At 41.2% G+C, this 20,567-nt stretch overlaps 1 protein-coding gene across 1 annotated transcript in view; it reads right to left on the bottom strand.

Annotated features, from left to right (window-relative positions):
• Positions 1–16,770, bottom strand: part of LOC124595844 (dehydrogenase/reductase SDR family member 11-like) — a 35,031-nt gene extending 18,261 nt beyond the window's left edge. Inside the window, exons 1-2 of the mRNA XM_047134746.1 lie at positions 16,589–16,770; positions 3,246–3,408 (exon numbers count right to left, since the gene is read on the bottom strand). Of these exons, the coding sequence (XP_046990702.1) occupies positions 3,246–3,408; positions 16,589–16,726 (301 nt within the window). The 5' untranslated portion in view covers positions 16,727–16,770. The remainder of the gene's footprint in view (positions 1–3,245; positions 3,409–16,588) is intronic.
• Between the last annotated feature and the right edge of the window lie 3,797 nt (positions 16,771–20,567).

Raw genomic sequence — 20,567 nt, 5'->3', positions numbered from 1 at the left:
GGAGTAATCCACTAAGTTACAGGCCCATTTCGTTAACGTCGATATGCAGCGGGATTTTAGAACTTGCATTGTGTTCGAACATTATGAATTACATCGAAGGAAACGGTCTATTGACACACAGTGAACATGGGTTTAGAAAACATCGTTTCTGTGAAACACAACTAGCTCTTTATTCACTTGAAGTGTTGAGTGCTATTGACAAGGGATTTCAGGTCGATTCCGTATTCCTGCATTTCCGGAAGACTTTTGACGCTGTACCACACAAGCGGCTCATAGTGAAATTGCGTGCTTATGGAATATCGTCTCAGTTATGTGACTCGATTTCTGATTTCCTGTCAGAGAGGTCAAAGTTCGCAGTAATTGACCGGAAGTCATCGAGTAAAACAGAAGTGATTTCTGGTGTTCCCCAAGCTAGTGTTATAGGCCCTTTGCTGTTCCTTATCTACATAAGCGATTTTTGGGATAATCTGAGCAGCCGTCTTCGGTTGTTTGCAGATGACGCTGTCGTTTATCGACTAATAAAGTCATCAGAAGATCAAAACAAACAGCAAAACGATGTAGAAAAAATATCTGATTGGTGCGAAAAGTGGCAGTTCACCCTAAATAACTAAAAGTGCGAGGTAGTCCACGTGAGTGTTAAAAGGAACGCTTTAAACTTCGGTCACGATGAATCAGTCTAATCTAAAAGCCGTAAATTCAACTAAATACCTAGATATTACAATTACGAACAACTTAAATTGGAAAGAACACATAGAAAATGTAGTGGGGAAAGCTAACCAAAGGCTGCGTTTTGTTGGCAGGACACTTAGAAAATGTAACAGACCTACTAAGGAGACTGCCTACATTACGCTTGTCCAGCCTCTTTTAGAATACTGCTGCGCAGTGTGGGATCCTTACCAGGTAGGACTGGCGGAGTACATCGAAAAAGTTCAAAGAAAGGCAGCACGTTTTGTATTATCGCGAAATATGGGAGACAGTGTCACAGAAATGATACAGGATTTGGGCTGGAAATCGTTAAAAGAAAGGCGTTTTTCGTTGCGACGGAATCTTCTCACGAAATTCCAATCACCAACTTTCTTCTCCGAATGAGAAAACATTTTGTTGACACAGACCGACATTGGGCGGAACGATCACCACGATGAAATAAGGGAAATCGGAGCTCGTAAGGAAAGATACAGGTGTTCATTCTTTCCGCGCGCTGTACGAGATTGGAATAATAGAGGATTGTGAAGGTGGTTCGATGAACAGAATGAGGATCTTTGCATATAGTTCTCCAAACTGATATTCGCTTTACAAATCACGATCGCTTTGAGTTGTATTATCTACACTCCTGGAAATTGAAATAAGAACACCGTGAATTCATTGTCCCAGGAAGGGGAAACTTTATTGACACATTGCTGGGGTCAGATACATCACATGATCACACTGACAGAACCACAGGCACATAGACACAGGCAACAGAGCATGCACAATGTCGGCACTAGTACAGTGTATATCCACCTTTCGCAGCAATGCAGGCTGCTATTCTCCCATGGAGACGATCGTAGAGATGCTGGATGTAGTCCTGTGGAACGGCTTGCCATGCCATTTCCACCTGGCGCCTCAGTTGGACCAGCGTTCGTGCTGGACGTGCAGACCGCGTGAGACGACGCTTCATCCAGTCCCAAACATGCTCAATGGGGGACAGATCCGGAGATCTTGCTGGCCAGGGTAGTTGACTTACACCTTCTAGAGCACGTTGGGTGGCACGGGATACATGCGGACGTGCATTGTCCTGTTGGAACAGCAAGTTCCCTTGCCGGTCTAGGAATGGTAGAACGATGGGTTCGATGACGGTTTGGATGTACCGTGCACTATTCAGTGTCCCCTCGACGATCACCAGTGGTGTACGGCCAGTGTAGGAGATCGCTCCCCACACCATGATGCCGGGTGTTGGCCCTGTGTGCCTCGGTCGTACGCAGTCCTGATTGTGGCGCTCACCTGCACGGCGCCAAACACGCATACGACCATCATTGGCACCAAGGCAGAAGCGACTCTCATCGCTGAAGACGACACGTCTCCATTCGTCCCTCCATTCACGCCTGTCGCGACACCACTGGAGGCTGGCTGCACGATGTTGGGGCGTGAGCGGAAGACGGCCTAACGGTGTGCGGGACCGTAGCCCAGCTTCATGGAGACGGTTGCGAATGGTCCTCGCCGATACCCCAGGAGCAACAGTGTCCCTAATTTGCTGGGAAGTGGCGGTGCGGTCCCCTACGGCACTGCGTAGGATCCTACGGTCTTGGCGTGCATCCGTGCGTCGCTGCGGTCCGGTCCCAGGTCGACGGGCACGTGCACCTTCCGCCGACCACTGGCGACAACATCGATGTACTGTGGAGACCTGACGCCCCACGTGTTGAGCAATTCGGCGGTACGTCCACCCGGCCTCCCGCATGCCCACTATACGCTCTCGCTCAAAGTCCGTCAACTGCACATACGGTTCACGTCCACGCTGTCGCGGCATGCTACTAGTGTTAAAGACTGCGATGGAGCTCCGTATGCCACGGCAAACTGGCTGACACTGACGGCGGCGGTGCACAAATGCTGCGCAGCTAGCGCCATTCGACGGCCAACACCGCGGTTCCTGGTGTGTCCGCTGTGCCGTGCGTGTGATCATTGCTTGTGCAGCCCTCTCGCAGTGTCCGGAGCAAGTATGGTGGGTCTGACACACCGGTGTCAATGTGGTCTTTTTTCCATTTCCAGGAGTGTATTTACCGGTGCGCCATCTACCAAAGATTTGCCCGTCCCATGTTGTTCATGTGCAGCGTGGTACAACTCTTGTAAAGGTGTACTATTCTCTCGCCACCTGCTGAGCTACGAGTTTGGCAGTTTTCAACATTTATTTATTTATTTGCTGTGCGTCTTAGCAGCTAAAATTGGGACAGGATCTGTCTCAAGATGTCTTCTTCCTGTAAAAGAAATTTCAGAGCATGTTCCGATAAATCAGATTGGACAATTCCCTTACGAGATGACCTTGAAGTCGAAAGAACGTTATATTCTGAACTTCCATTCAGTCCCCTTAGTTAGGGACAGTGTCTTTGAAAATCACATCACAATGGTGAAATTCTAGTGCAGCTACAATAATTCACACATGCTTAAAAATAATAAAAAACTAAAAATCCAATGATTGTAATCACGCTCAAGGATTGTTGCTTAAATACCTATAACGCTGCTACGTATCTATAGGAATGCATTTAGATACTTACAGATCAGATCAGCATCATTGCCAACGCCAGCGTTGTTAATCAAGATATCGACACCTTTCAAGTTCTCTTTGATCCATTTAAATGCTGCGAGAATACTTTCCTCATTGGTGACGTCACCCTCAATTGCATGAAGCTTCCCCGGGGCATCTTTCAACTCGAGGGCCTGAAATGAAAGACTAAATAGAATTCTACTGTCCTCCAGTCCTAAATAAGTGTTTTAAAAAATAATCCCATGACTGAAATCAGCAGTGCACACCACATCGCAAACTGGTGAGATGGAGAAAGTGCATGAGGAATCTAATCAACTAGTCAAATGCATGAAAGGAAAGGAAAATACAGGTGTCGTGAGAGACTGAAGTGGAATAGAAATTTTATGCAAGGATACAGGGAAAGGGACGAGGACGGGAACTTATTGGGTTCCTTTCAACAATTATACGAAACACATTCTTAAATAGCCATAACCCACATGGATCTACGATTCCAACCGACGATCAAGTTAAGCAAATAGTTACTGGACTGAAAAGCTGAAAATCATAAAAATGTGAACGATTAAATATATACGAATATCGAAACGAATCTGGCATTTGTGAGGTACTTGTATTTAGAACTGAGGGAAGTCATACACGGCTCTGACTTCATAAGGATACTTACAGTAATTATACCTATGTTCATATCATTTGTAGACTTAAAGAAAGCTCTTGACAGTATTGACTGGAATGAACTCTTTTGAAATTCTGAAGGCAGCGAAGATACAACAACAGGAGCGGATGGCTAGCTTCAACTTGTACAGAAACCAGATGGCAGTTATAAGAGTCGAAGGGCATGAAAGGGAAGCTGTGGTTAGGAATGGAGTGGGACAGGTTTGTAGGGTATACACCATGTAATTCAATCTGTACGCTGACCAAGTACAAAAGGAAACCAAAGAAAATTTTGGAGTAGGAATTAAAGTTCAGGGAGACGAAAAAAAACTTTGAGGTTTTCCGATGGCATTGTAATTCAGTCAGAGACAGCAAAAGACTTGGAAGAGCAGTTGAATGGAATGGGCAGTGTCTCGAAAGAAGGATATAAGCTGAAAATCAACAAAAGCAAAATAAGGATAATGGAATGTGGCCTAATTAAACCAGGTGACACATAGAGAGTTTAGGAAACGGGAATCTAATAGTAGCATTTGAGATTTGCTAATGGAGCAGCAAAATAAGTGGTGATATCCGAAGCTGGAAAGATATAAAATGTGGAATGGCAAGGAAAGCGTTTCTAAATAAAAGAAATTTGTTCACTTGGAATATTAATTTAAATGTTAGAAAATGTTCTCTGAAACTGAAATTTTCTGGCAGATTAAAACTTGTGCCGGACCGAGACTCGAACTTGGCAACTTTGCCTTGCGCTCTACCGACAGATCTACCCAAACACGACCAGTCTCCACAGCTCCAGTTCCGCCAGTACCTCGTCTCCTACCTTCCCAACTTCACAGAAGCTCTCCTGCGAACACTGCAGAACTAGCACTCTTGGAAGAAAGGATATTGCGGGGACATGGCTTAGCCACCGGGGGGGGGGGGGGGGGGGGGGAGGGGGGGGTGTTTCCAGGACCTCTGCCGCGTTCTAGTCTCGGTCCGGTATACAGTTTTTATCTCCCAGAAAGTTTCATATCAACGCACACTCCGTTGCGAAGTGAAAATTTCATTCTAGAAACTTCTCTGAAAGTATTAGTACGGATTGTAGCCAAGAATGTGAGTGAAACAGCGATGATAAACAGTGGCCGCGCGGTTTGAGTCGCCATGTCACGGATTGCGCGGCCGCTCCCGCCGTAGGTTCGATTCCTCCTCGGGTATAGATGTGTGTGTTGTTCTTAGCATAAGTTACTTTAAGTTTGTTGAAGTAGTTTGTAAGGCTAGAGACCGATGACCTCAGCAGTTTGGCCCCTTAGGAATTCACACACACACACACACACACACACACACACACACACGCACACACACAGAGAGAGAGAGAGGAAGAAAACAGAAGGTTATAAAATGTTGTGCTACAGAAGAATACTAAAGATTAGAGTGGTAGATTACATAACTAATGAGGAGGTACTGAACAGAACTGGGGATAATAGAAATTTGTGGTACAATCTGACTAGGAGGGATAAGTTGGTATGACAAACTCTGAGACATCAAAGGATTCCTGATTTAGTGTTGTACGGAAGTGTGGGTAGTAAAAATCGTAGAGGGAGACCAAGAGATGAATACAATAGGCAGATTCAGAAGGAACTAAGTTGCAGTGATTATTCGGAGACAAAGAGGCTTGCACGTGTTAAAATCAGTCTTCGGACTGAAGATGATGACGACGACGACGACGATGACGACGACGTCAGCGACAACAACAACAATAACAGCCAGTCTTGATTGGCATGGCGAGAAATGTCGCTAAACCGAAGAGATTGCAGCTGTAGTGAGAGCTCATCATACAGCTTGAATGCTTTATGAGAGATGCTGCTGGTATCGTAAGTGTTGCAGATGGACGGGCATCAGATGAGAATGACTGAACCTAAAATAAGCGAAGAAACAAACATAATTTGATGCTTATCACGGCAAGAAACAGTGAGAAGAAATTAATGCGGCTTTATGAAGCTGCACATTGGATGAAACGTTTTTGCCGAAGCGAGATCTTCAACAGCAAAATTATTTCAGTATTTTTTTCTACTCTGTTCACTTCAGGGTACTTTGCTGTAACCGAGGTCTGCGGCACACACCTCATATATCGTTTATGGATACTGTGATTTGAGGTAATACTATGCTTGCTAGAAGCATTCCTGACTTTAATTTCTTTTCCGTAAAACATTAGCCGTCTTGAACAATAAACTGGATTCCATTGATGAAATATTTAGTGGGCCGGTTACATATGGGCGAAGATTTTCCAGAAAATAGTACGTTGATTAGAAGTCGACGAAGTGATAAAGAACTCTCACTTTTCTTCCGACGATTTCTCCTCATTAAAAAGTCATAATGAGTTGCGTTTGTCATCAGTCCAATCACAATCTGTCAGATAAATCAGAGCCTTCAATGCCATCCGTTGACTTCGAAACATAACGTCATAACAAGCCCTAAAATATAGCACAAACGTGATTTCAAAATGGTCACCAATTTCGTTGTCTGCTCCCATGGCGCCGAAATAATTAACATGTAATACAAAATCGTACAAATTCTTAATAATAAGCTAGTGGAGCAAGGTGAAAAACTCGTGTTTGTAAACGTGGACAAAACTAACAACCCTAAAACAAGAACAGAAAAAATTACAAATGAAACAACCAGAGGAACGCTAAAGAATTATTGGCTTCAAAGACGTAAAGGAAAAAAAAAAAAAAATACGCTAACCAAATTTAAGAGCAATCGAAAACATCACATGATGTAGCTCAGCTGAAAATGCGGATACAAAAATCGTTAGCACTAACGAGACGCAGTATCGAAATGATCACTTGAGCGTAGCTCAACTTAAAAGAACTATACGAACATAAAAACGCATAAACCGATAGCAATAGAAAAACAAAAACAAAAAAAGAAAGATACCAACACAGTAGCCAAAATTAAAGAAATGCCATGTAGAAATAATCACTTCATCTACAGAACTCAACTGAGCAGACTGATCGCAATTCAGAAAGCTAAAAAATGCTAAAACTAAACTGCGCCCGAACAGGCAATAAAGGCCCAACGGTACCGACCGGCCGCCGTGTCATCCTCAGGTCACAGGCGTCACCAGATGCGGATATTGAGGGTCATGTAGTCAGCACACTGCTCTCCTGGCCGTATGTCAGTTTCCGAGACCGGAGCCGCTATTTCTCAATCAAGTAGCTCCTAAGTTTGCCTCACAAGTGCTGAGTGCAACCCGCTTGCCAACAGCGTTCGGTACACCTACCCATTCAAGTGCCAGTCCAACCCGACAGCGCTTAACTTCGGTGATCTGACGGAAACCGGTGTTACCACTGCGGCAAGGCCTTTGGCCAGAAAGCTAAAAACGGAAACCAATGGCGAGAACAAACGAAAGATGCTTAAAACTTACAGCTCCACCCCAACAAGATATACCAATGCAGAGAGCCAAAACTCGCGATTACTAAGGAAACATAATGTCAGAAACATGACTTGTCCTGTTATACAGCTCAAATTAAAACGCCGATATGAATACGAAAATCCAAAAACGTATGGTAGTATAGGAAGACAAGAAAACGATAATTCACGAAGGGAAAATTTTCGACAACCAGCGAAACGCTGTATCGAAAACATTAATAATGGTCGTAGTTATGGTGATATTAAGCTATATCTATAATACAGATACTGTGCCTCGACCTCTCAAAGCAAGCAGGCCAGCATGTCGGGGACGGAATTTTATTTCGACAGGAAAACGTATTCGTAAATAATTCCACATACATATAAAAGTTGTAACTGCTTCCGCTCGTTACTAGGGAAACCAAAGATAGTGTTTAGTCACAACGAAAGAAAATGTTTAATTTGTGACTGAAGAACCATGTTGTCCACAGCAAGAGTACTACGTCACGGCCCAGATCTAACGGGCTATGCCGAAAGCTCAAGTTAATCCCCATTGTCTGATCGTATATTCCGTATAAACCCATTTTGTTTGCTAGATGACGGTGCAGAAATGTATATGTTTGTTTGGAGTTAACAAATACTTTTGACACAGTGAAGCACCAGTAAACTCTCGGCTCTTAAGAGACTCGAACTCTCAAACACAAATCAGCTTTAAGTGTCTCATTAATTAGATTAGATTAGATTTACTTTCATTCCAATTGATCCGTAGTGAGGAGGTCCTCCAGGATGTGGAACATGTCAGAAAAACAACAATACATGACAAATATTTAAACTAAAACAAATAAGCTAATGTACCATTCCACAGGTCCCAAGTGGAATGATCGTCATTTTTAATGAACACTAAGAGTCATTTTACAAATGCTATTGCACTGAATTTAAAATAAAAAAGTTTTTTATTTATTTATAAGGTAAGAAACATGTAATACAACTACTGTAATACTTATTTACAATGAACACATTACTGCACTGAAATGGTGCAGAAGTTAGATTATACTTACACACACACACACACACACACACACAAATTTTCAGTGAACACATTCCTGCACTGAAATTGTGCAGAAGTTATGTTGTACTTATATACAAATCAGTTGGTTTTCCTCAGAAATTCATCAATGGAGTAGAAGGAGTTGGCCACCAATAAATCCTTTAGGCTTCTCTTAAACTGAATTTCATTGGTTGTTAAGCTTTTTATGGCTGCTGGCAAGTTATTGAAAATGTGTGTTCCTGAATAATGCACACCTTTTTGTACAAGACTAAGTGACTTTAAATCCTTGTGAAGATTATTCTTATTTCTAGTATTGATTCCATGAATTGAGCTGTTGGTTTGAAAAAGTGATATATTTTTAATGACAAATTTCATTAAGGAATAAATATATTGGGAAGCTGTAGTTAGTATCCCTAGTTCCCTAAACAGGCTTCTGCAGGATGTTCTTGAGTTCACACCACATATAATTCTTACTGCACGTTTTTGTGACCGAAAAACTTTAGCTTGGCTTGATGAATTACCCCAGAAAATAATCCCATATGACATTATGGAATGAAAGTAAGCATAGTATGCCAGCTTTTTCATTTTTATATCCCCTATGTCTGACAAAATTCGCATTGCAAACAGAGATTTGTTAAGACGCTTCAGCAGTTCTGTGGTGTGCTCCTCCCAGTTGAATTTATTATCAAGCTGTAATCCCAAGAATTTAACATCGTCCACTTCTTCTATCTTCTTGTCATCATATGTTAGACATATACTCTTGGGACACCCCTTACAAGTTCTGAACTGCATGTAGTGTGTTTTTTCAAAGTTTAGTGACAAAGAATTGGCTAGGAACCAGTGATTAATATCCACAAATATTTTATTGGCTGATCTTTCTCAGACTACACTTGATTTGCTATTTATTGCAATGTTTGTATCATCAGCAAACAAAACAAACTTGGCATCTGGTAATGTTACTGATGAAAGGTCATTGATATACACAAGAAAAAGTAAGGGCCCCAAAATGGAACCTTGTGGGACCCCACATGTAATTAGTTCCCAGTTGGATGATGCCTGATAGCTTGATACATGTCTCTTTCCTAATAACACCCTTTGTTTCCTGCCAGAGATATAAGATTTGAACCATTTTGCAGCATTTCCTGTTACACTATAATATTCTAGTTTACTTAAAAGGATATTGTGATTTACACAGTCAAATGCCTTTGACAGATCACAAAATATACCAGTTGCCTGCAATTTTTTGTCTAATGAATTAAGTACATTTTCACTGTAAGTGTAGATAGCCTTCTCAATATCAGAACCTTTTAGAAATCCAAACTGTGACTTTGACAGTATGTTATTTGAGATAAGATGGTTATAAAGACGACTGTACATTACTTTTTCGAAAATTTTTGAGAATGCTGGCAACAGTGAAATTGGACGGAAATTTGATGCTATTTCTTTATCTCCCTTCTTAAACAGTGGCTTAACTTCAGCATATTTCAGCCATTCGGGAAATATTCCACTGATAAACGACTGGTTACACAGATAGCTTAATATGTTACTTAGCTCAGAATCACATTCTTTAATTAACTTTGTTGATATTTCATCATACCCACTAGATGTTTTTGATTTTAAAGATTTTATGATGGACATTATTTCTGTTGGGGTAGTGAGGGTCAAATTCATATTATGGAAGTTACTTGAAATGTCTGGTCTAAGGTAATCCATAGCAGCATCTACCGAACCTGACAACCCCATCTTTTCAGTAACAGTTATAAAATGTTTGTTAAAAAGTTCTGCAACACTATACACATCTGTCACCAATGCATCATTTACTCTTAATGCTATTTGTTCCTCTTCATGTCTGGTTCTACCGGTCTCCTCCTTCACTATATCCCATATTGTCTTTATTTTGTTATCTGATATGACTATCTTTTCCTTGTAATATATTTGCTTTGACATCCGTATTACAGTCTTTAATATTTTGCAGTATTTCTTATAATGTGCTATAGCATCAACATTGGAAATGTTTCGGATTGACAGATACAGTTTTCTTTTTGTTTTACAAGATACCCCTATTCCTCGAGTAATCCATGGCTTCTTTGTAGACTTTGCTCTAACCTTGGTAAGTTTTGGGGGAAAGCAGTGTTCAAATAAGGTAAGCACTTTATTAGCAAAAATGTTATATTTTTCATTCATGCCATGAGCACTGTAAACATCAGTCCAGTGAATGTCTCTGAGGAGTGTCCTAAAATAATCAATTTTTGGCTTACTGATTACCCTCTTGAGCTCAGATTTAACAGATTTTATATCCTGTTCAGTATTAACATTTAACAGAAGGAACTGCATGTCATGGTCTGAGAGGCCATTGACTATTGGTTTTGTAATATAATTTTGTTCATTTGACTTTTCTATAAAGATATTATCAATGGCTGTTTGTGAGCAAGTGGTTATCCTAGTGGGGAACTTTACTGTGGGAATTAAGTTGAATGATAGTGTTACTAACTCAAATAGGTTCTTATTGGGAGAGTCTTTAAGGAAATCTACATTGAAATCACCAGCAACCACTATTTCTTTGTTTTTGGTTGTTAAATGGGCCAGTACAGCTTCAAGGTGGTTTACAAACAGATTAAAGTTACCTGCAGGTGCTCGATATACACTTAATATTATGAAAGATTTTTTGTGAAAATCTAATTCTGTTGCACATGCTTCCATATGCTGTTCTAGGCAAAATTTATGAATGTCTATGTTCTTAAATTTATGACAGTTCCTGATGAATGTGGCAACTCCTCCTTTCTCCATTTCTGATCTACAATAGTGAGATGCTAACCTAAACCCTGTAACACTTAAAAGTTCTATACCAGTGGTCACATGATGTTCAGAGAGGCAGATTATGTCAGCTGGGTTTGAAGACTCTAATTCATCTATGCAGATAGTTAATTCATTAATTTTATTTCTCAGTCCTCGAATATTTTGATGCAATAAAGATAGCTGACATTTCACATTGACTGACTTAAAATTGGATGGAGTTAAAATATCTGCTGACAGTTGAAAATTCTTAACCAATGGCTGTTTATGTTGATGTAATAAGCTGGAATTATGTTTTTTGATTTCTTTCTCAAACTGAAGGTTTGTCTCAGTTCTAACCTCTCTTAAAATTTGTTTTCTTTCTGTCCTCCCTACCCTAAAAAAGGGTCTTTTCTGAATCCTATAACCACTGGTATTTTACCACTCATGACAGTGCCTCCCCCCTTTAACTTTCCTGCTATTTCCCCAGCCAATTTACCCTTCCCCTTCCTGTTGAGGTGAAGGCCATGCCTAGTATAATCCCACCTACTGACAGAATCAACATGAACCACACCAATGTGTGACCCCGCACCTGACATGAGCAGCCGTTCCAGCTCCAAATTAACTCTCTTGACAGAAGAGTTCAAATGAGGTCGGTCATGGCGCCCAAGAACAGATACAAACTCAACACTGGTATGCCTCGATGCTGATGCAATCTTCGCCAGGTCACACTCTATGCTGTACCCAGGATCTCTGTCAATACTGTTACCTGCCCCACCCACTATAACCACGGTGTCTTCCTTAGTGAAATCTTTGCAAAGTGATCCTAAATCCTCTGTCACCTGCTCCAGACCAGTACTAGGTTTAAAAAAATTGGTGACCTGGTATTCTGATCCTAGTTCATCCTGCAAGAGTTGGCCAACACCTCTTCCATGGGAACTACCTAACAACAACACTTTCTTTCTCTTTACTGATTTCCCTACATTCTTACTTTTCAATTTGCTGCTGAAAGTTTGTTGTGCCCTGTCTACACCTGTAACTGCTTGAGGCTCACCAGCTTCTAACTGAAGCAACAGGTCAAATCTATTTTCCACATTCACCATAAAGCTGTCAGACAAAGTTCTAGGCCTGTTCCTCCTGTTGCCTGTTGCCACTTCCCACCTCTCTTTACCCTTCTCCCTCCTTAACCTGTCAAGATCTCCCCTGGCCTTGTCTAACTCAGCCTGAAGGGCAGCAATTTTCCCCTCCTGTTCCAGTATCTTCCTATCTCTACTACAAATCCTACAAAACCACTGATGAGTCTCATTTACTTCCCCTATTCCCACGCCACTACAGTCACCCACATGGAAAAAACTACAGCACCCATCACACCAAAGCCCCGACCTAACAATTTGCTATTGAGATAATACATTAAACACTACGTGCGGATATATGCGAGAAAACGTGTAGTAAGGGTTTTAAATAATGTTTAAAGTTCGTTTGAAGTCGCTAAGCGCTGTCGTTATCAAACGCTGGATGATCATAGTTTGGGAATTGGCACCCAGTTTCGGTACAATCTAGTTTCAACGCATCTCAGGTTTCATTACGTCACATGTCCTGAAATATGTGCCACAGAATAATACAAGGTTCCACCTACATTCTGTGGTATATATGGATAATGTCTGAGAAATGTGTTGCGAATAGAGTTACACGTAAAGAAGTACTACATTAAAACGTCACTCACTATGCGGCAGTTTTACTGTATGAACAGCGAACGTATGGTAAGCGATAAAGTTTTCTCGTTTCATCATCTGTCGGGGTTAGCAGCGAGAAAAAGTGTCACACTTGTGAGAAATTACGGGTAAAGTTTGTTAAAAGTCACTAACTGCTCTTATTCCCAAATACTGTAAGAACGTATTCTGGGTGTTTGCGCCATGAGTTACACTGCCTCTAGAATTATACACTAACTGACTGTAGTAACACTTGTCTTACTGTGTTAAACCTGGAACATAAGGCTATACCTCTTAATGGGTAGATTATGACAAAACTAAAATTTTTAAATTTGGTCAATCATTATATGAAATACTGAAAATTAGATTTTTATTGCCACAGGAAGCCGGTAGATAGGTGACCTGCAATTTGGACCAGGTGCCATGAAGCGGGTTAATCGTTCAATAGTATAGATGTAGTGCTATAAAAATAGATATAGAGTTATGAAAATACTGTAGGCTATTGTAGGCTATCGTAAGCAAGCGTAGACTACGGTAATCTCCCTAGTACCTTTGGTCAGTTAAGATCGTACCTATTTCACCTATACGTTACGTTTCTGCTTACCTATAGGACGTTATTTCATAACGATCACTTTCTTTAAGTAAGTGATCAGTATTTATTTATTTATTTATTTACACGCCAAGTTCCATAGGAACAAATCCAGGAGCAAATCTACAAGGTCATGGAACGTGTCAGTACATGAAATTACAACACAAAAGTAATAACAGATAAAAATAATATGTTTATGAACCCTAAAAAAGTCTAGCCATAAGTTTAAGTAAACGCAATCAACAGTACAACAAGAATCACCTTAATTTTTTAAGGAACTCCTCGACAGAATAGAAGGAGTGACCCATGAGAAAACTCTTCAGTTTTGATTTGAAAGCGCGTGGATTAGTGGTAAGATTTTTGAATTCGAGTGGTAGTTTATTGAAAATGGATGCAGCAGTATATTGCACACCTTTTCCCACAAGAGTTAAAGAAGTCCGATCCTGCCCGAAGCAACCGTTTCTGAGCCAAAAATATCCTTTTAGAAGGGGAAGAGTTACTCCAAAATATAATACCATATGATATAAACGAATGGAAATAAGCAAAGTAGACAAATTTTCGTGTCGAACAATCCCTTACTTCAGATATCATTCGAGTAGTAAAAATGGTAGCATTAAGTCTTTGAACAAGATCCTGAACGTGGCCTTTCCACGTCAGTTTACTATCTATCTGAGCACCTAGAAATGTGAATTGTTCAGCTTCACTAATCATATGCCCAATCTGTGAAATTAAAACGGCGGGCTTTGTTGAATTATGTGTTTGAAAATGTAAAAACTGAGTCTTACGATTTTTACCGTTAGTTTATTTTCTCCAAGCCATGAACTTGTGTCGTGAACTGCCCTATATGAAACCTAGCCAATGTTGCACACAACATCCTTTACTACCAAACTAGTGTCATCAGCAAACAGAAATATTTTAGAGTTGCCCGTAATACAAGAGGGAATATCATTTATATAAATAAGGAACAGGAGTGTCCCCAGCACTGATCCCTGGGCACCCCCCCCCACCCCCCTATTTGCCTGTACCGCAATCAAACCCCACATCACAGCCATTCTCAACACTGTGAATAATGACCTTCTGCTGTGTGTCACTGAAGTAAGAGGTGAACCAATTGTGAGTAGCTCTCCGTATTCCGTAATGGTGCAACTTCTTGAGCAATATTTTGTGATCAAGACAATCAAACGCCTTAGTTAAATCAAAACATATATCTTACTATATTCCGCTAAAAACCGGAAGCGGTGAACTGTATAGAATTTGAGTAAGGAGATATAAAAGGCTTCATTACCTAAGACACATTTGTGTCCTACATAGTTATCCGCCTGTCTGTTGCTTAAAAATAAACAGTATTTACAGTAAAATTTAAATTTTCAATGTTTAAATCACGTTTTATTCGAAAATTGTTGATATATGACAGGAAACAGATGAAAGAAAGAAAACAATACAGAATTATCAAACAGCGCTAGAAAACTCAGTGTCCTCAACAAGAAGGTAAAACAAAACATACAGAAAACAAAAAAAATATTCAAACATCGCTTCAGTATTTCGTTCAAATTATGTAAAACATGTTTCTCTTCTTCATAAACAACTTTCACATTTATCAATAACAACAGAAAACTCTTGCCTTTGATCAGGACGAAGAGTAGAAAATAACAATAATAAATTTAATTTTGTTTGTTTCTGCATTTAAACTGGACATGCATCAAAAGTAATTATTTAGGTTACATTAAAGCGCAGAAGTTACGCGATCATCTAATTTTTATTACTTGCAAAATACAATTTACATTCAGTAAGGATACGAAATACACAATAGACTAAGACAGGCTGATGTGCTGTTCCAGTGATATGCAAAACAAACGAAAAACAAAGAGAAATAGTCAAATCCCAGCTTGTCTCTTAAACATTCCTTGGTTGGGAAGGGAGTGAGACAGGGTTGCAGCCTATCCCCGATGTTATTCAATCTGTATATTGAGCAAGCAGTAAAGTAAACAAAAGAAAAATTAGGAGTTGGAATTAAAATCCATGGAGAAGAAATAAAAACTTTGAGGTTCGTCGATGACATTGTAATTCTGTCAGAGACAGCAAAGGACCTGGAAGAGCAGCTGAACGGAATGAACCGTGTCTTGAAAGGAGGATATAAGATGAACATCAACAAAAGCAAAACGATAATAATGGAATGTAGTCGAATTAATTCGGGCGATGCTGCGGGAATTAGATTAGGAAATGAGACACTTAAAGTAGTAAAGTATTTTTCTATTTGGGGAGCAAAATAACAGATGATGGTCGAAGTAGAGAGGATACAACATGTAGACTGGCAATGGCACGGAAACCGTTTCTAAAGAAGAGAAATTTGTTAACATCGAGTATAGATTTAAGTGTCAGGAAGTGGTATATGAAAGTATTTGTATGGAGTGTAGCCATGTATGGAAGTGAAACGTGGACGATAAATAGTTTATACAAGAAGAGAATAGAAACTTTCGAAATGTGGTGCTATAGAAGAATGCTGAAGATTAGATGGGTAGATCACATAAATAATGAGGAGGTATTGAATAGAATTGGAGAGAAGAGAAATTTGTGGCACAACTAGACTAGAAGAAGGGATCGGTTGGTAGGACATGTTCTGAGGCATCAAGGGATCACCAATTTAGTATTGGAGGGCAGCGTGGAGGGTAAAAATCGTAGAGGGAGACCAAGAGATGAATACACTAAACAGATTCAGAAGGATGTAGGTGCTGGCCGGAGTGGGGGAGCGGTTCTCGGCGCTACAGTCTGGAACCGCGCGACCGCTACGGTCGTAGGTTCGAATCCTGCCTCGGGCATGGATGTGTGTGGTCCTTAGGTTAGTTAGGTTTAAGTAGTTATAAGTTCAAGGGGACTGATGACCTCAGAAGTTAAGTCCCATAGTGCTCAGAGCCATTTGAACTAAGGATGTAGGTTGCTGTAGGTACTGGGAGATGAAGAAGCTTGTACAGGATAGGGTAGCATGGGGAGCTGCATCAAACCAGTCTCTGGACTGAAGACCACAAGAACAAAACAACATGTTTCTTTCCCTACCAGTGCTACGAATAGTACCGCTAATCCTGCTATTCACTACATCAGTTATGTAGTGTATCAAAATTTCCAAACCGTAGGTTTTGGTAGTGTGCAATTGTAATTCATCTACCTGGAGAACGCGGGAGGCGTTTTCCAGTGACGAGGTCGCCTACCTTAACCCTGTCGACCCTCCTGGCCAGTCCCACGACGGTGAGTCCCTTCCTGAGCAGCGCCTCAGCGATGGCGGCTCCGATGCCGGAGCTGGCGCCCGTCACCAGGGCAACGCGGCCTGCGTACCTCTCGATTCCCATCGCTGCTCTGCTTTTCTGACGGCTCCCGGCGCGAGCTTCGCTTTATACAGCCGCTGCCTTCTGTTTGCGCTACGTCACGCCAGCTCCTCTCGCAGCGCAGCCACGAGGCTGTGACGTAACACACGCGTTACGGCCGCGACCTCCACACCCTGCTACACCTATCCGGCCCGCCGTACGCCATCTTCATTCTGCCGCGTCGCATACGTAGCAGATAGTACCGGCACCGCTATCAGACTATTCACTGACGGTGCAGTAGTCGACAGCGTAAGGAAATGCAGAAGCACTTTATAAATGTATCGGTTATTTTCCATGCTTTTCTATTTCTTTACAAAAGTCCTCCACCTACTTAACCATCTTCTGATAGCAAAATTGCACCCAGAACACATACAAAAAAATTAAGTAAACAACATCGACTGCTACGTAGTTTTCATAATTTTGAATAGCTCTGTAATAGTAGAACTGATATGTTACGTAACTTTTTATACCTGGGATCCACAGTCATGTAGAACTTTATAAAAGACGTCATATTTACGCCAGTGACTGTAGCACTTTCTTTATTTCACGATTGCAATTTCGGCCTTAGGCTATTATCAAGTGAAGATGTTATGGCTATTAGGCTATGTCAGCCTAAAATGAGCTGACACATTTATATGTCGTTGTCATTACTATTACTATCAGGTTGACATGGCCTAATAGCTATAACATCTTCACTTGATAATGGCCCAAGGCCGAAATTGCAATCGTGAAATAAAGAAAGTGTTACAGTCACTGGAGTAAATATGATGTCTTTTATAATTATATGTTACGCGTCGTTTTCGTGCTAGCTACAAACGTTTTATCATCACTGGACATCCAGCAACAAGAATACATGCACCGGGTGGTTATAATTAAAGTGTAGCTACTGACTGTAATTACCGTATGGCAGTGAAACTTGGTAGATACGCTACTATGTTCATGCGGAATTTAGTTTCATTTGTGGTCACCAAGTGCAAATCTGGGTCTGTACGCTGTTTGTATGACGGTATGACATCCATGCTTTCATTTGACAACGCATCACGTCTTTGAGCAGTATGGCTATCGAAAGGAGAAACCGTGCGCTATTAGTGAAACTGTTTTGAGGGAACGGTAGTAATAATAGGACTGCATTGAGAGAGTATCGCCGACTGAAAGGTCTGAGGAGAGTCCCGACGTCATTGAATGGTTTGAAGAAGACTATAACGAAATCCGAAAACACGGGTTAGCTTGGTGAAGGACGTGGAAGAGGAAGGCGTCCTATCCCGGTGCAAGTTATTGATGCGGTTGCTGTTGCTGTAACTGACATTGCATCACGTCTCCTCGGAGGCGCTAGTGTTCTTGCAAGGGAACCTCCCCATCGCACCCCCCTCAGATTTAGTTATAAGTCGGCACAGTGGATAGGCCTTGAAAAACTGAACACAGATCAATTGCGAAAACAGGAAGAAGTTGTGTGGAACTGTGAAAAAATAAGCAAAATATACAAACTGAGTAGTCCATGGGCCACATAAGCATCATAATGGACAATGCGTAGGAGCGCCGTGGTCCCGTGGTAGCGTGAGCAGCTGTAGAACGAGAGGTCCTTGGTTCAAGTCTTCCCTCCACTGAAAATTTTACTTTCTTTATTTTTGCATAGTTATTATCTGTCCGTTCGTTCATTGACATCTCTGTTCACTGTAATAAGTTTAGTGTCTGTGTTTTGCGACCGCATCGCAAAACCGTGCGATTAGTAGACGAAAAGACGTGCCTCTCCAATGGGAACAGAAAATTTGATCGCAAGGTCATAGGTCAACCGATTCCTCCACAGGAAAACACATCTGATATATTCTATACGACACTGGTGACGGCATGTGCGTCACATGACAGGAATATGTTGTCGACCCACCTAACTTGTACACTTGGCGAATGGGTAAAAAGATTCTTCTACCTTGCCCGATTTAGGTTTTCTTGTGGATGTGATAATCTCGCCCAAAAAAGTGATGAAAACATAAGAGTTTATCACATAAACTGAAAATAACAAATTAAACTTTTCACTCGATGGAAGATTTGAACCAAGGACCTTTCGTTCCGCAGCTGCTCACGTTACCACGAGACCATGCCGCGCCTGTTCTCCCATCGTCCTTTATGTTGCCTATGCTGCCTTGAACTACTCAGTTTGTATATTTTGCTTATTTTTTCACAGTTCCACACAACTTCTTCCTGTTTTCGCAGTTGATCTGTGTTCAGTTTTTCAAGGCCTATCCACTGTGCCAACTAACTAAATCTGAGGGGGGTGCGATGGGGAGGTTCCCTTGTTAGAACCTCACGAGAACTGTCCATCCCATGATCAAGTGTATGCTGTGTGATTTACCCTGTCAACTGTATAAGATCCAGATACTGCAGCAACTGATACATGATCAGCGGCAACAGTTTGAATTTGCTCTTCGGCTTCTGGCTCTGATTAAAGTTGATGACATGTGGCGCGGAAATATTCCTCGGAGTGACGAGGCACATTTTACACTGCAGTGAGCAGTGAATACACAGAAGTGCCGAATTTGGGATGCACAAAGTATCATTCTCGGTCCGTTCTTCTTTCAAGAGAACTCATCAGAGGGCCTGTCAGGTTTACTGTAACGTCTGCACGTTATGAAGACATCCTCGTATAGCACGCGTTGGTAGAGCGCAACTATGTGGTAAGCTCTGTTTACATGCAAGATGGGACAACGTCTCACGTCGGTCGTCCAGTGAAAGATCTGCTAAACGCCACCTATCTCCAGAGGTTTTCCCGATGCACGTGACCTGCGGTGTCACCTGATCTGAATCCATATGATTTTGGCTCTGGGGTATCGAAACGAATGCGTTAGCCAGGGACCCATTCTTTATCTATCTGATCTGAAGGCCACTATACCGGAACACGTCGCTCAGACATCACCGGAAGTGCTGCGTACAACGATTGATCACATCGTTCTACTGATGCAGCATCCTGTCAACGTCTCATACTGCACAAACTGTGTAACCGGTGGTTAATAATAAAATCAATATTATTCCTTTTCCTGCCCACGTCCCGTTCCTTATCCATAACATATGGAAACATGTCTATGGGTCTTTCTTGTATTCACAGTGCCAGATTTGCACCTGGTAGCCACAATCGTAACTAATTTTTTTTCAGTTTAATTGGGTTCCACATTAACGCATTAGAACATCTACCGAGTTTCGCTGCTATATGCTAATCGCAGCACACCGTGGACCTCTCTCAGCAGCTGCACTTTAATTATAACTACCTGGTTGTTATATATTAAACACATGTTCTACCATAACAGTGAATAATTAACTGCCCAAATACTTTCGCCTACGAGAATGCTTCTAAAATGAATTGTTTCATTGAATATGGACTTCATTCTAAATACTGCTTGAAAATATTGATTCTTGTTACAGTCAAAATGCACTCATCACTAACTTTATTTTTGGCTCACATCTATTCTCTATCTTCTATGATCAATGATATATATGTAAGTAAATTCTGCCTATGGAGGTAAAATAAAGGGAGTTGTCAATACGTCACAAACTTGAAGCTGACGTCCGCCATTTTAGTTGCCCCAGACATTAGCCTTTTTTAAGTTTCCCATCAATCCAACTCAAAAAGTTCACTGACCGAACGCTGTGAGAAGGAAAGATTGCGAACAGACTAAACATTGCAAAATAACTCTCAGCAGCATTTTCGGGACGAAGACACAGGAAAAATCAATTTCGTCATGTCGTATTAATAAAACTGTAAATTAGTGAAGAAGCCTGTTCACATCACATAGTTCTCTTCTTGGTTACGTATTCGAAACATATCACGAAAATAACG

The sequence above is a fragment of the Schistocerca americana genome, chromosome 2 (genome assembly GCF_021461395.2).
Source record: "Schistocerca americana isolate TAMUIC-IGC-003095 chromosome 2, iqSchAmer2.1, whole genome shotgun sequence".
Classification (NCBI taxonomy): Eukaryota; Metazoa; Arthropoda; class Insecta; order Orthoptera; family Acrididae; genus Schistocerca; species Schistocerca americana.
The sequence above is the reverse complement of the archived record's forward strand: the minus strand, read 5'-3'. Positions and strand labels throughout refer to the sequence as shown.